The 17,344-nt window shown below is 40.2% G+C and overlaps 1 protein-coding gene across 1 annotated transcript in view; it reads left to right on the top strand.

Annotated features, from left to right (window-relative positions):
* Positions 1-17,344, top strand: part of LOC137394392 (mucin-2-like) — a 45,895-nt gene that overhangs the window by 13,112 nt on the left and 15,439 nt on the right. Inside the window, exons 20-38 of the mRNA XM_068081106.1 lie at positions 14-168; positions 901-1,031; positions 1,401-1,553; positions 2,415-2,559; positions 3,645-3,784; positions 4,069-4,197; positions 4,334-4,479; positions 5,264-5,444; positions 5,558-5,633; positions 6,432-6,538; positions 6,640-6,866; positions 7,659-10,224; positions 10,339-10,428; positions 11,135-11,286; positions 13,313-13,828; positions 13,976-15,118; positions 15,266-15,751; positions 15,899-16,384; positions 16,532-16,787. Of these exons, the coding sequence (XP_067937207.1) occupies positions 14-168; positions 901-1,031; positions 1,401-1,553; positions 2,415-2,559; positions 3,645-3,784; positions 4,069-4,197; positions 4,334-4,479; positions 5,264-5,444; positions 5,558-5,633; positions 6,432-6,538; positions 6,640-6,866; positions 7,659-10,224; positions 10,339-10,428; positions 11,135-11,286; positions 13,313-13,828; positions 13,976-15,118; positions 15,266-15,751; positions 15,899-16,384; positions 16,532-16,787 (7,285 nt within the window). The remainder of the gene's footprint in view (positions 1-13; positions 169-900; positions 1,032-1,400; positions 1,554-2,414; positions 2,560-3,644; positions 3,785-4,068; positions 4,198-4,333; positions 4,480-5,263; positions 5,445-5,557; positions 5,634-6,431; positions 6,539-6,639; positions 6,867-7,658; positions 10,225-10,338; positions 10,429-11,134; positions 11,287-13,312; positions 13,829-13,975; positions 15,119-15,265; positions 15,752-15,898; positions 16,385-16,531; positions 16,788-17,344) is intronic.

Genomic DNA, 17,344 nt, shown 5'->3' on the forward strand with positions numbered 1-17,344 from the left:
ACAATATTTATAGGTCAACAGCCACTGCCCACCAAGCAAGAGTGTTCCTGAACCTTGTGTTGCAAGTCCACACAGGAAACCATGGGCTCAAGAGAAGTGCTCCATCATCACATCTGCCACCTTCTCCGCATGCCACAATGCTGTTCCTCCTAAACCATACTTCGAGCGGTGAGCCATCTTTCCACTCATGTCAAATCTGATTTCTTGGTTTTTAGAGGCTATAAGCATGGAGAATCCATCAACAAATGTTGCAAATTAAATCTCTCTGTTAGTGTATTCTCTATGCTAGTAGACTTTCTGGACTAATAGCATCGACATGCTAGTACACTCGATGTACTATTAAACTTGATGTATTAGTACACTTGATGTATTAGTACACTCGATGTATTAGTACACTCGATGTATTAGTACACTCGATGTATTTGTACACTCGGTGTATTTGTACACTCGATGTACTTGTACACTCGATGTATTAGTACACTCGATGTATTAGTACACTCGATGTATTAGTACACCCGATGTACTTGTACACTCGATGTATTGGTATATTTAGTCTTGCTATCATGTAGAGAACTACAAAAATTCATCCTCTAATTTAACTTTACTAGTACACTGACAGTCTCATGCTCTGTGAGAGATCATCAAGTGTAATCATTACATGCACAATTAATCCCTTGTGCTACAAGGTGATCGTGTGACGATGTTTGTAGTGCGTTTGACTGCGAGTCTCAGATACCCGAACTCAATTCCTGTATGGGACAATATTTTCCTAACGTTTTTAGCATGGCTTCGGGACAGACTGACGGACATAACTCTTATTATAGTAAAGATCATTGTTACCTAATTATATTAGCCAAGGTTATCAGATACCGTGAACATTGCCGATTGTTTCACTTGTAGATGTGAATATGATGCATGCGCCTGTGATTACGGAGGTGACTGCGAGTGCCTCTGCACAGCCATCTCTGCCTATGCCCAAGAATGTGCTAACAAAGGAATTTCCATCGCATGGAGAGATCAGGACACATGTCGTACGTTGTCTTCTATTTAGTATTGACATACTCCCAGTCATTGACTTGTTGTCCGGTGTCTAGTAGTTACTTCATATATAGCCTTCATTAATTTTACCAAGGAATATGGATTTTTTCAGTGAATACCGCGCGCCATAGATGACTCCTACAAACAATGTTAGTAAATGCCATATCATTGTATCAGCGGTGTCAGCGGTGTCAGTGCTCAAGATCTCTAAAGCTGCTCACACATTAACGATTAATCTGTAATCGGAAATTGGCTAGTTTTTACTTATTTCAGAGTAAACTGCCAATAGTTGTTTATCTTATACTAGCTAAATATTCTCCAATAGGTGTCATTTGTTTTTACTCTGTTTAATGGTATTTTAGCTCTGCAATGTGAGGACTGTGCCACCTACACTCCTTGCATGTCTAGCTGCCCTCTCAAGACTTGTGACAATAAGGGCTCGTACGACATGACATTCGGCAGTTGCACTGAGCAGATGTGCGTTGAAGGATGCCAGCCTAAGGCTTGTCCTCCAGGTACTATATAGAACTCTACTAGTAGCATGTCACAAGTTGTGAAGAAATAAAGATGCTGCAATCTATTAACTCACTCTATGAATGCACTAGCTCACTCTATGAATGTGCTAGCTCACTTAATGAATGTACCAGCTCACCCTATAAGTGCACTAGCTCACTCTATGGATGCACTAGCTCACTTTATGAATGTACTAGCTCACTCTATGAATTTACTAGCTCATCCTAGGCATCCTCTGGGTGTTGAATCGAAAGATTCCATTAAAAGCTACGTAAAACATTTTTGATAGTTAACAAAGCTCACAAAATATAATTTAATTTTACAATCTTTTTAAAAAAAACATGAGGTATTGGTAGTAACGTTGTCCAATAAAAAATCAAAGCTTAGAGAAAATTTTCTATTCTTTGGCTAAGATCAGCTCTGCATTTCCTACATAGGCTTTGCTATTGTTTTTCTTATTCATGGTTTTTGTGTGAAAGTGTTCTGGTAGTCATGGCGATCCTTTCTTGCTGTAAAGTTTGACTGTGTTTATTGACCACCGACTAAAATTTATTATTTCCGTGTAAAACATTTATGATTCCATAGCCACTAGACTGCTTCCTGTATCAGCAGCTTTGCGTAGCTGCTGGAGGAATGGTACTCCATGTCTTTGTGGGAATACCATTTCATGAACTCGAAATCCTTTTGAAAATTGATTTATATTAATTTTCACTTAGCTCATCCATGGGCCATAAATAGCTAGAAAATTAGTTGCAGAGGGTGGGCAGACGTTGGATAATAATAGGTGAAGGACGCTCGTATCACACCGTTTTGGCAACATTTTTTATAAAAGACTTAAAGTTAGTTATTTTATTCCGTTTCAGGTCAGGTATATGTGAACTCAAGCAAGCCTTACCAGTGCATCGCCGAGAATGTTTGTCCTCCAAAGGAGTGCTTCATCAATGGCAGATATTTCATGGACATGAGAGTCATACCAGATGAGGACATCTGTGATTCGTGTGAGAACTGGTGAGCTTCCTTTACACTGTCTCACTCGCTCTGATTGGGTTTTCGTAAGGAAAAAAATACCTACCGTACTTTTCGGACTATAAACCGCACCCCTATATAAGCCGCATCTGCTTTATTTACCAAAAAAAAGATAATAAAACAGACATAAGCCGCACCTTTGTATAGGCCGCAGAACTCAGGACTGTGCTTTTTAACGCGGCAGCAACTTTGCAATTTAAAACCGAACAGTGCCGAACGGCACAGTTTCGTATTATCCGACGCTTTGTAACCTAATGCCTAGCGGAACAGTATCGTGAGGCATTGTTTCCTATTTTCTTTCACCGCTAGAAGCGCACTAATTGGAGATTCCTGTTAATGCACCCTAGCGGTGAAAGAAAAAGCCACAGATTAGCCGCACCCTTATATAAGCCGCATGGCTCAAATCATCAGAAAAAATTAGCAGCTAATAGTCCAAAAAGTATGGTAGTATTTTTACTAAAACCGGTTTAATTGTGATGACTTTAGGTATGAAGAGCTCATTGAAAAGGTGCTCGAACAAAGTATAGAGTGACAGAGGTCTACTTGCACTACAACATCGTTTCGTATGGTTTACAATAAAGTATAAAAGCACCACTTTAAAATCTGAGCAAACCACACTCATCAGGTGCTAAAACCATACTAGTGACGAGTGACTTCAAAGAATAAATCATCTTGTCGGCCGATCTAACATAACGCTCGTATAAGAATCGTTTAGCTAGAAATGGCTAAATGCGTTTTCAAAAACAATTCCATTGCTGTTTGCAACTAACAATGTCTTCATTGACTTGATACAAAACATTGCCTTTTGGTAGCATTCAGGTGTTTTTGTGTGTGCGATGTTTTGCTGCGTGTAATTTATAGGCGAAGCATAGAGCATTACGAAAATACAAACATAAAGCAAAAGAGACTGTCTGATAGTTTGAGACTAGCAGCAGGACAGCTCCGCTGGCGGTTTGCAGAAGAGCAGACACAGTTAAGGCATCACACAGATGCCAGAAGTCAGCGAAGGGATCTGTCCATACATATGGTTTTTGATCGTTGTTTAACTTAACGCATGGTAATTGTAGTTGGTGTGAGGATGGAAAGCTAAAAAAGAACCCTATCGTTCCTTGTGAAAAACCAACCACTTTCACCCCACCATTTATTGATCTATTTGGAACAACTCCCATCACCCCACCATTCTTCATAGATGATACTACAACACCAGGTTAGTTATTTTTGCAACTAGCAAACCATTGAGCCATTAGTTCAAAATGTTATGAAGCAGAACATATATGCTATGTCTGCACATATCCATTAGTTGTAGAACTAAGGCTAGAACTAAGAACTGGATTGTAGAACTAATGTTAGTGATTTCTTCAACTTTCCATTGTCCTAATATGAATGTATCCAAACTTAATGGCATCACTCACAAACCTATCTATGAATTTTGTGCAGTCTATCGTTTTATGTTAGGTTTCATCCCCATACTTCATTTTGGCTATTATTCAGATATGATTAGCCCATCAAAGGAAACAACCATCAACCCATCAACTGGTAGCAGCCCAGGTAAAGATACAACCATTAATCCACCAACTGGTACCGGTCCAGTGAAAGTTCCAACTTCTACCCCACCAACTGGTAAGAGCTCCACCAAACCTTTAACCAGTTGCACAAAATCAGTAACAGCTCAATGAAAAACTGCTGCAGATATACCAACTGCATAAGCTCTCCTATTCGCCATGTTGCATTTTCAACGTTATTATGATTTTAATAGTGGTTACCTCAACTCACAAGCCTACCTGCGTTAAGTCTGGTTGGACACAATGGATGGATTCAAGCACCCCTACCTTCTTCAGTGGAGGAGATATTGAGAGTCACGAGAGTCTGCGACGCTATGCATCTTACTGCGACATTTCTGAGGTAAGCGTTGCCCTATAAAAGTACATGTGCTTCTTGTACATGCCGTTCCTGTACATGTGATTTTTGTACATTTGGCGCTTGTACATTCGGTCCTTGTACATGTGGTTATGTACATGTGGTTTTTGTACATGGGGTTTTTGTACATGCAGTTCTTGTATGTGTCGTTCTTGTACATGTTTGATAGTTGAGACATTTCTAAGGTGAGTTATACCCTGTAGGAGAACTTGTGATTCTTGGATCCTATTGGTAGCTACTCAAGCCACACAAAGTAGTTTACTTTTTAGTAAATGTTTTTTCTAATAGAAAACTGGATATCACTAACTAATAGATTTAATCAACCATTACTTCACGCACTAAAGCAGATTTTAGTAGAACTACTACAGCAGATATAATATCTATAGATGTGTGGTTAGCTATAACAATAGGATAAAATATCGGGATACATGCTTGGATGGAAAGTGTGCGTATGGCCTTGGCAGGCTCATTGGGATACATGCTTGGATGGAAAGTGTGCGTATGGCCTTGGCAGACTCATTGGGATACATGCTTGGATGGAAAGTGTGCGCATGGCCTTGTCAGACTCATTGGGATACATGCTTGGATGGAAAGTGTGCGTATGGCCTTGTCAGGCTCATTGGGATACATGCTTGGATGGAAAGTGTGCGTATGGCCTCCAATAATATTTTATAGTTTCTGACAGCTTCCATGAACATATAGATTGTGCTTAATCATAAAAAGGTATTCAAGGTCATAGTTTATTATGTATCCAAACTGACAATTACAGATAACTGGTGTGGAGTGCAGAGTAGCAAACCAGAAAGTTGCTGCTGCACAGCCGACTCCACAGGTGGTCAGTTGCACTGTACAAGATGGTTTCAAGTGTCTCGAGATTGAAAATGGAGGCCAGCTGAACGCTCCTCCAAAATGTCTCAACTATGAAATTAGGTTCAACTGTGAATGTGAAGGTAAGGCTCTTCCTCGCTTAGCTCATCTGTCACCCCTTTCATGTCAGACATTCCTTACAAACATCATTTGAAAGAAAGTTTAAAACGTTAATATTAGAATTTGTGATTTGCAGACTCCAAGCCCACTACTCGACCAATGACGTCCACAAGAACTGTAGTTACTGCTAATGGTACAACTGTTACTTTTGGGTATGTGATCAAGTTATTAGCCTTCTATTGTCATTAGCCTTCTATTGTTATTAGCCTTCTATTGTCATGAGCCTTCTATTGTTATTAGCCTTCTATTGTCATGAGCTAGTCACTTTGGATTTCTGCTAATTGTGACTAAAACAGTCAGAAAAATGTCAATTTGTTTTAATATAAACCATATATTTCTATGTTGTTTAGCTTACAGGAATAGTTTATTAAAAGGGAAACATTAGCATAGAAATGGTGTAATTTGATATCTTAGCTTTCGGTTAAAATATATATCACGTATAAAGAACTGTGGTTATATATATAATTATGTATATTTATATATGTATGTATATATAATGTATGTATATATATTTATATCTATACATTTTCTTATATATATTTTATGTATATTTTACATGTATATATTAATTATATTATAAATTATATATAAAACTATATAAATATATATAGTTTTATGTTTCTTTTGCAATGTATTGTGCAACCTGTGTGTTAAATGCTTTGTTTGACAGAGTGGAAAACTCCAAGTTTAATAGTATTTATATATAAAGTTTTTACGCTATGCAACCTGATATGAAATACTATAAGCTCACAGATTCTACTAGTGGAATACTGCTTCATGGCAATTTATTCAATAAGTTTTGGTATTGGCTGTATTGTTGTCAGTCCTGCCCTTCAAATTTAACACTTGTTAATGCTATAATGTTGCTGCTTCCAGCTGTATGTAACATATAAGCTTCTTGGGAGAGCAGAATGTGTAAACAATTCATAATATTATTGTCGATTTTACAGTGTAAGAAAACCAAGTAGAGCTACAACCAGGCGGCCAGGTCCAGCGGTCACACCTGGCAAGGTTGGCACTACCACGCCTCCTACTGGAATTAAGCCTACAACTAAAGGTAATTGGGCTACACATTAGTTAGTAGAAAACATTAGAATGGTATTGTAGATGACTGCGCCTTTTGTCAAAGTGCTAACAGGGTAAGATTGCATTCTTTAGGTGATGAACCACCCTCTAATCCCCCAACCTTTTCTACCACAACTATTGACGGTAAGAGGCAGGAGGCAACCATTTCACCAGCTTGCGTAAAGGATGGATGGTCTGACTGGATGAGCTCGAGCGTTCCGAATGGTCGGGGCGAGTTCGAAACTATAGGATCACTGCGAACTCAATACGCTTTTTGCGAGAGTCCAAGCAGCATTGAATGCAGAAGTCGTGGCAGCAAGGTACGCTAGCGATATACTTTTGTTTTTATCTGACAGTTAGAAAACATCTGATGATGCAAATTATTGGCATGATTAGGAATCGCTGTTAAATGGCAAACGGAGAACAGATGAGCAAAATGTCCTTTGTGAGAATCAGATGAAACAGTGTCGAAGTTTAAAGTGAACATTTCGTAATTACGTATTTTAGGAAGTCTTACTTAGGAGGTCTTAGAGAATATCCATAAACAAGTTTCATTATCTTAAAATCCATAACCTTCTTATCATTATCATCGTAACCTTCCAATATTAATTTGTCGGCTACATAAGGCTCTGTTTGCGGATTCGGGGCTTCTCCGTATTACTTAAATTTTTGTGTAGAAAAACGTGTTCATTTTTACAAACCCAAGGCTTCATATTGTTGAAAATTTAATTTATATTTCTAATTCTGTTTTTTAATTGCTTCTTTCAAATTAGCGTTGTAGTAATAGTGCTGCTTTAGTATGTTTGACAACATGCCGGTATTGTGTAACGGGTGAATGGTACGCTAGAAGCCTACCATTCGTGTTTTGAATGGTCAGCCTTTGATTTATATTGGAAATTCTCATAAATGATTCCCTGAAAGCAACTAATAAATAGACATAAATAGACGTTGTTGCCTTGATACTTTTACTTCATGGTATTACTTTAAAATTATTTGTGTAGCTTTCTGAAGTAGTGCAACACAGCAAGATTTTCTGCCTCTGTAGAGACATTGTTGATGACCTTCGAGCATGATTTGTTTGAAACACCATCAGCGTCTTGTAAATATTTTAGGTTCCATATGATCAAACAGGCCAATATGGAGTCACATGTGATGTGAACAGAGGACTCACCTGTGAACGAGTTGCTCAGATTCCAAATCCAAACTGTCTCGACTATGAAGTTAGAGTGTATTGCGAATGTGCACCAATAAAAGATTCAACTGCCAGCCCACCAACTGGTACAACCCCAGTAACAGGTATAAATGGTCAATCACCAACTGGTGACAGCCCGACGAAAGGTTCAAATGTCAGCCCACCAAGTGGTCCGCATCCAGTCACAGGTCCAGATGGCACACCACCAACTGGTCACAGTCCAACGAAAGGTTCAAATGTCAGCCCAACAAGTGGTCCGCATCCAGTCACAGATACAAATGGCAAACCATTAACTGGTGACAGTCCAACGAAAGGTTCAAATGTCAGCCCACCAAGTGGTCCGCATCCAGTCACAGGTCCAGATGGCACACCACCAACTGGTCACAGTCCAACGAAAGGTTCAAATGTCAGCCCAACAAGTGGTCCGCATCCAGTCACAGATACAAATGGCAAACCATTAACTGGTGACAGTCCAACGAAAGGTTCAAATGTCAGCCCACCAAGTGGTCCGCATCCAGTCACAGGTCCAGATGGCACACCACCAACTGGTCACAGTCCAACGAAAGGTTCAAATGTCAGTCCAACAAGTGGTCCGCATCCAGTCACAGATACAAATGGCAAACCATTAACTGGTGACAGCCCGACGAAAGGTTCAAATGTCAGCCCACCAAGTGGTCCGCATCCAGTCACAGGTCCAGATGGCACACCACCAACTGGTCACAGTCCAACGAAAGGTTCAAATGTCAGCCCAACAAGTGGTCCGCATCCAGTCACAGATACAAATGGCAAACCATTAACTGGTGACAGTCCAACGAAAGGTTCAAATGTCAGCCCACCAAGTGGTCCGCATCCAGTCACAGGTCCAGATGGCACACCACCAACTGGTCACAGTCCAACGAAAGGTTCAAATGTCAGCCCAACAAGTGGTCCGCATCCAGTCACAGATACAAATGGCAAACCATTAACTGGTGACAGCCCGACGAAAGGTTCAAATGTCAGCCCACCAAGTGGTCCGCATCCAGTCACAGGTCCAGATGGCACACCACCAACTGGTCACAGTCCAACGAAAGGTTCAAATGTCAGCCCACCAAGTGGTCCGCATCCAGTCACAGGTCCAGATGGCACACCACCAACTGGTCACAGTCCAACGAAAGGTTCAAATGTCAGCCCAACAAGTGGTCCGCATCCAGTCACAGATACAAATGGCAAACCATTAACTGGTGACAGCCCGACGAAAGGTTCAAATGTCAGCCCACCAAGTGGTCCGCATCCAGTCACAGGTCCAGATGGCACACCACCAACTGGTCACAGTCCAACGAAAGGTTCAAATGTCAGCCCAACAAGTGGTCCGCATCCAGTCACAGATACAAATGGCAAACCATTAACTGGTGACAGCCCGACGAAAGGTTCAAATGTCAGCCCACCAAGTGGTCCGCATCCAGTCACAGGTCCAGATGGCACACCACCAACTGGTCACAGTCCAACGAAAGGTTCAAATGTCAGCCCAACAAGTGGTCCGCATCCAGTCACAGATACAAATGGCAAACCATTAACTGGTGACAGCCCGACGAAAGGTTCAAATGTCAGCCCACCAAGTGGTCCGCATCCAGTCACAGGTCCAGATGGCACACCACCAACTGGTCACAGTCCAACGAAAGGTTCAAATGTCAGCCCAACAAGTGGTCCGCATCCAGTCACAGATACAAATGGCAAACCATTAACTGGTGACAGCCCGACGAAAGGTTCAAATGTCAGCCCACCAAGTGGTCCGCATCCAGTCACAGGTCCAGATGGCACACCACCAACTGGTCACAGTCCAACGAAAGGTTCAAATGTCAGCCCAACAAGTGGTCCGCATCCAGTCACAGATACAAATGGCAAACCATTAACTGGTGACAGCCCGACGAAAGGTTCAAATGTCAGCCCACCAAGTGGTCCGCATCCAGTCACAGGTCCAGATGGCACACCACCAACTGGTCACAGTCCAACGAAAGGTTCAAATGTCAGCCCAACAAGTGGTCCGCATCCAGTCACAGATACAAATGGCAAACCATTAACTGGTGACAGTCCGACGAAAGGTTCAAATGTCAGCCCACCAAGTGGTCCGCATCCAGTCACAGGTCCAGATGGCACACCACCAACTGGTCACAGTCCAACGAAAGGTTCAAATGTCAGCCCAACAAGTGGTCCGCATCCAGTCACAGATACAAATGGCAAACCATTAACTGGTGACAGCCCGACGAAAGGTTCAAATGTCAGCCCACCAAGTGGTCCGCATCCAGTCACAGGTCCAGATGGCACACCACCAACTGGTCACAGTCCAACGAAAGGTTCAAATGTCAGCCCAACAAGTGGTCCGCATCCAGTCACAGATACAAATGGCAAACCATTAACTGGTGACAGTCCAACGAAAGGTTCAAATGTCAGTCCACCAACTGATAAACTAAGTAAAGATAGCACAGCTGTTCCTCCAACCACTACAACAGGTGGGACCTTATTTATTTTATAATACTCATTTTCATTTATTATGAATACATCAGTTGTGTATCTTGTTGGCTTTTAATTGGTTCTATAATTGTCACACTTGCTTATTTTTTTAGCCTTGTGTCCACCGGGCCAATCTTGGCAGAGCTGTGCTTTCAGATGTAACAAGCTATGCCATTACATATTGAATCAATATATGGAAGCTGGTAAGTTAGATGCATTGTGACCTTTCAACTTCTACATGCTACAGCAGAGCTTTTGAAATATGCCAATTTTGCTGTGAAATCCATGATTTTCTGAAGAACTTTATTCCTCAAGTAATGAAAACCAGATACATTAAAATATTTTAGAGGTTGGTTTTGAGGTTTTTAAATAAAAGCATATCGAGTTAATTACGGCTTTATATGTTTTATTACTTTTCTTTTGGGGCTATACTGTAATTTTGCTTGCATAGTTGGGGTTTGTTGATAGACATGTTTTACAGCGTATTTAAGAGATTATTTATAGGCTTACTTATACTTATAGTATATGTATAGGTTAGTATTCAAGAGTCCACCAAATGGGCTGGTAGAGACATCCAAACACACACTCTGATGAAATTAGCGTAATTAGCTTCCTTGAAAAAGTTGTATAAGATCTATATGTTTGCTTTTACCTAACTATCTGATGTTTCATTTCTATAAGCAAACAGACAGGCAAAAAGACAAACGCAGTTTGTGTATGTGTATTACATGTATATAAATTAATTTTTCTTAAAGCGCTATTAAGTTCTATTCTTAAGTTTGCAGTGGGTGACAATCTTGTCAGCCAGGTGGCGCTGCCCCTGCCGATTAAACTATGGTGCTCAGTCTCTTCTCTACTTCCACAATAAAATATACTTACAATATTTATAAAATATGTGATTGTTGTCAGGATATTGTTCGGGTGGGGCCAATGATCCAAGCTGTGTACCTTCATGCAAATCCAGTACTATTTGTGATGAGAATGCATTCTGGGACAGCTCAAAACTGTGCACCGCAAAAAGTAGATGTACCTGCCTCAAGCCTGATGGCACCGAAGCTAAGGTTTGTCTGTGTGCAAAGCCTTATTTTAGCCAATTTTTAAAGCAACATATGCCAATTATCATCTCTTGCTTTTATTGGTTTGCGAAAAAAAATAACTATCCATATCATTTTTACTAAATTTCCCAACAGAATATCTATCTAAAACCTCACATATGTCACAATTTTGAACAGTTTTCTTATTTTTGCTGTAAAATTTTTGAACTTGAAAAATTTTCCACATGTCCAACATATTGGGGTACAGATTTTAGCTAATAGTTTCACCATTTTATATATTTGAAAAATTTTTGATTTTGTTTAAAAAATTAGAGCTGAAAAATGCTAGTTCCAACTCCATCAGTAATTCTGTGAAGCAAGCCAAATGAAGATCTTTTTAATATTGGAATTACACTGAGCTGGCAAGAGGAGAAGGATCAATCAATTTCTTGAAAACGATTTATCTAGGCAGCATTTGTGTTTTGACAGCCCAATCCATATACTCTAGGTTTACTAAATGCCTTTAAGGAAGACAGTCTTTTCTTTCTACCGTAACATTGTTATCATTTTAATCTAGCTAGAAGGAGATTTCTTTCAAAGTTTTGCTGCTTGCCAGATAGTTTCTGGCGAACTGCAAGTAAAGCATCTCAAAATTTAATCGTCTCATTCTGATCTGATTTGAAACTTTACTAGTTTAGCTCAAGTTCTAAATGGTACTATGGCATATAGCCAGATAAGCTGTTCCAATTCTGATGAAAACCTTGACATTTTAGTTCAAGTTCCAAGCGGTACTGTGAGATATTGTAGCATGAGCTGCTAGCTCAAAACAATGTGTAAACTACTAATTCTTGCCAAATTGGACGGGGTTTTATAAGTAGGTTTTAACACACCGTATTTAATATTATGAATTTATAAAATTTAAATTCGGTTTAGGAGTTTTAGGTTTTCCTCAACAGAAGCAGTTTAAACCAACATTGGTTCTCCTACGACAAAGTTTTTTGTTTGCTCTAAGTTTTCTGTAGACAGTTTCAGTTGATTAAAGCCAAGGCTCGAATGATAGAGGTGCAGGTCATCTGCTTCCTTAGCCAGTTACATTTCTTCTTAATTCTTAGCTTTACAGAAAACTGCATACATAGTTCATCCCATTTTGTATAAAATGATGATTTATGAAGATTTATAAAAGCATTTGTCATCTTTCTTTTGCAATTGGAAACAAATGTTTGTTAAGATCTACCGGATCTACATGTTTTGTATCAGATTAGCGGAATGTCCGACGTTGCAAACAGTAAAGTTGTAAACAGTGGCAAGGAATGTACTAGTTGCCATTGGCTGATTTGAGTAGTAAGCTAGTATATGTGTTACTAAACTTACTAATAAGAACCGTGAGAGCAAACTATAGGGACGTTGCGTGTAATACAGAGTTGGTATGCGTATTTTAACCCAGATAAAGACTATCTGCCTAATGAATCCGTTGCATCCCGTGTAGCTTAATGGGTTAGTTTGTCACCATTTAAATGGGAGGCTTCGAGATCAAATCGTCTGCTATATGGATTTTTCATTGCTGGATTTTAATGATCATAACTAGACATAGCGTGTACAGAAAACAAACACCGAAATTTATATATATATATAGGTTAGGAGTCATGGAATTGTTTATGACTGTCGATGTTATTCTAGCTATTATAGTCTGCTTGTACAGGCGAAGTTATGTACAGCATATAAGAAGCGAAAAATTGAAAAATGATTTTCATGATCAACACATGATCGGCCTCTCATGTTATAGGCTCTTTTACTGCTCTTATTGTAGTATCGGTACTGCATCAGTATTGTTGAGGACTTACCGGCATTGTGTAACATATAAATGGTAGGCACACAGCTTTGCTCTTCCTTCAATTTATATAGAGAGTTTTCATAAGGAATCTCTAAAGACAAACAGGGGTAGACATAAAAGATGTCGTTGACATGACACACTGTTCCTTTATGGTATTACTTGCAAATTTACTTTTGAAATTTTTCGAAATAGTTCAAAACAGCAAAATTTTCAAATTTACAGCCTGGAGACTCATGGACAGACCCCAAAGATCCCTGCAAAGAATGCGAATGCTACCAAAATAAGATTGACTGCCAACGAAGCTCAGTATGTGATTCACCCTCTAAAGAGCCAACTTCTAACCCACCAACTGGTAGCAGTCCAATAAAAGATCCAACATTTACCCCTCCGATTGTTGGTGGTCCAACTCAAGATCTAACCAAGAATCCACTAATTAGCGTCAGACCATCCCAGCCGATAGCCATCAGCCCATCAAATATTCCTCACTCCTCAAGAGAGCCTACTGGTACTCCTCCTACTGGTTCCGTGCCAAGCTACTGTGATACCTGGAGTCAATTCTATAACCTTGATAATCCCCAAGTCGGTTCAGGTGATACAGAGAGTATTATTACTCTTAAAAAGAAGGAGAACATTTGCAACAGACCCGGAGATGTGGTTACTGATGTTCAATGCCGAATGAGTGCAGGTCAAGCCGTTTGGTCAAGTAGCCACCAAGTTGGAGTTGTATGCGATATGCAGGTGAGCCTCAAGCAATAGTCGTCGATGCTCAGCTGAAACAGAGTTAGTTTGTAGCGCTCTTATAGAATACAATATTGAACACGAACATTGAAAATCAATATTTATATAAGGAAATATAATTATTGACAAACTTGTTGTGTGTTTTAGCATGATGGCCTCCGATGTCTTAACGATGATCAGTATGTTCCCGGTATTCCTGCCATGCTGCAAGAAGGTTGTCAGGACTTTGAGATATCGGTTTTCTGTAAATGCGCTCCTATAGCAGTACCAAGCACTGGTCCACCAACAGTAAAACTGCCCGAGAAAGATCTAACCAAGAATCCAGGAATTGGTGTCAGTCCAACAAGAGATTCACATGTCAGCCCACCAACTGGTGCTAATCCAGACCTATATACCTTTGGTATCCCTCATGTTGGCTTTGTTCCCACCAAAACACCAGGTATTACTCCTAATAAAGTTTCAGGGCCTGTGGTTGGTTCTACGGAGGCACCACCATCTGGTGTTACTCCAGGTGGTCCTAAAGTTCCACCTAAGCCCTTTTGCAACAAGTGGTCTGAGTTTATCAGTATTGATGAACCAACTACTGGGTCACCACCCTATGATGGAGGTGACTATGAAATGATTGATGAGATAAAGCACCGCTACAATTATTGTCAAACAGCAAACGCAACCGTTGATGACATCCAGTGTCAAACAGTTGTTGACGGAAAGGACTATAAAATTGCTGGCCAGGTGCGTGTCACTTGTGATGTTGCAAGAGGACTAACATGCAAAAATAGTGAACAAAAGAATAATGAAGGATGTGTGGATTACCAGATTAGGCTGTTCTGCCGATGTCCGCTGACTTTTAATGATGAGTTCAAGACACCCAATAGCCCACCAAAGCACACGGGCAGTACAAGTTATGTTAATCCAACTAAGCTTCCAACTGGTAAGCCATCAACACATGATGGACCGATCAAACAATCAACCAAGAATCCAGGAATTGGTGTCAGCCCAACCCAGCCAACAGACATCAGCCCATCAATTATTCCTCACCCCTCAACAGAGCCTGCTGGTACTCCTCCTACTGGTTCCGTGCCAAGCTACTGTGATACCTGGAGTCAATTCTATAACCTTGACAATCCCCAAGTCGGTTCAGGTGATACAGAGAGTATTATTGCTCTTAAAAAGAAGGAAAACATTTGCAACAGACCCGGAGATGTGGTTACTGATGTTCAATGCCGAATGAGTGCAGGTCAAGCCATTTGGTCAAGTAGCCACCAAGTTGGAGTTGTATGCGATATGCAGGTGAGCCTCAAGCAATAGTCATCAATGCTCAGCTGAAACAGAGTTAGTTTGTAGCGCTCTAATAGAATACAGTATTGAACACGAACATTGAAAATCAGCATTTATATAAGGAAATATAGCTCTTGACAAACTTGTGGTGTGTTTTAGCATGATGGCCTCCGATGTCTTAACGATGATCAGTATGTACCCGGTATTCCTGCCATGCTGCAAGAAGGTTGTCAGGACTTTGAGATATCGGTTTTCTGTAAATGCGCTCCTATAGCAGTACCGAGCACTGGTCCACCAACAGCAAAACTGCCCGAGAAAGATCTAACCAAGAATCCAGGAATTGGTGTCAGTCCAACCCAGCCAACAGACGTCAGCCCATCAATTATTCCTCACCCCGCAACAGAGCTTACTGGTACTCCTCCTACTGGTTCCGTGCCAAGCTACTGTGATACCTGGAGTCAATTCTATAACCTTGACAATCCCCAAGTCGGTTCAGGTGATACAGAGAGTATTATTACTCTTAAAAAGAAGGAGAACATTTGCAACAGACCCGGAGATGTGGTTACTGATGTTCAATGCCGAATGAGTGCAGGTCAAGCCGTTTGGTCAAGTAGCCACCAAGTTGGAGTTGTATGCGATATGCAGGTGAGCCTCAAGCAATAGTCATCAATGCTCAGCTGAAACAGAGTTAGTTTGTAGCGCTCTTATAGAATACAATCTTGAACACGAACATTGAAAATCAGCATTTATATAAGGAAATATAGCTCTTGACAAACTTGTGGTGTGTTTTAGCATGATGGCCTCCGATGTCTTAACGATGATCAGTATGTACCTGGTATTCCTGCCTCACTGCAAGAAGGTTGTCAGGACTTTGAGATATCAGTTTTCTGTAAATGCGCTCCTATAGCAGTACCGAGCACTGGTCCACCAACAGCAAAACTGCCCGAGAAAGATCTAACCAAGAATCCAGGAATTGGTGTCAGTCCAACCCAGCCAACAGACGTCAGCCCATCAATTATTCCTCACCCCGCAACAGAGCTTACTGGTACTCCTCCTACTGGTTCCGTGCCAAGCTACTGTGATACCTGGAGTCAATTCTATAACCTTGACAATCCCCAAGTCGGTTCAGGTGATATAGAGAGTATTATTACTCTTAAAAAGAAGGAGAACATTTGCAACAGACCCGGAGATGTGGTTACTGATGTTCAGTGTCGAATGAGTGCAGGTCAAGCCGTTTGGTCAAGTAGCCACCAAGTTGGAGTTGTATGCGATATGCAGGTGAGCCTCAAGCAATAGTCATCAATGCTCAGCTGAAACAGAGTTAGTTTGTAGCGCTCTTATAGAATACAATCTTGAACACGAACATTGAAAATCAGCATTTATATAAGGAAATATAACTCTTGACAAACTTGTGGTGTGTTTTAGCATGATGGCCTCCGATGTCTTAACGATGATCAGTATGTACCTGGTATTCCTGCCTCACTGCAAGAAGGTTGTCAGGACTTTGAGATATCAGTTTTCTGTAAATGCGCTCCTATAGCAGTACCGAGCACTGGTCCACCAACAGTAAAACTGCCCGAGAAAGATCTAACCAAGAATCCAGGAATTGGTGTCAGCCCAACCACAGATTCACATATCAGTCCACCAACTGCTTCTTCTCGTCCATCAACAGTAAAAATAAGTAAGCCGAGTTGCTCTTCTTTATCTTACTAGAAGTAGGAGTTATCTTACTTACCCAAATTAGCGTAACAAGTGTGATTCTATATATATGTATATACATATACACATGTATATAGATATATATATGTATATACACATGTATATGTGTATGTACATGTATACTAGTTGAATGCCCTGGTAATAAAAGTCTTTGCACAGAAAGTTACCATTCTAATGTTCAAACTTTATATAATAAGAAAAGCATTTTGTGCAGTTTAGATAAGTTAAAAGAAAAAATAAAACAACTGTAAAGGTTTTTAAACCTTTTCTAACAACTGTAGCCTTCAAACTTCATATTATGAGGAAAATATTTTGTGCAGGTCAAATAAAGTAAGAAACCAAATAAAACAGCTATAAAAGTGTTTAAATGTGAAATAATTTGCAAGTAATAGCTAAATTAAGTCTGTTTTGCTACGATTACAATAAAAGATAATTTGGTAATGATACAGTTAATATGAACTGAGAAAACAAAATAAAAATCCTGAATATGTTGAATTAATAATAACAATTCATGCATAG

This window comes from Watersipora subatra, chromosome 4 (genome assembly GCF_963576615.1).
Source record: "Watersipora subatra chromosome 4, tzWatSuba1.1, whole genome shotgun sequence".
NCBI lineage: Eukaryota > Metazoa > Bryozoa > Gymnolaemata > Cheilostomatida > Watersiporidae > Watersipora > Watersipora subatra.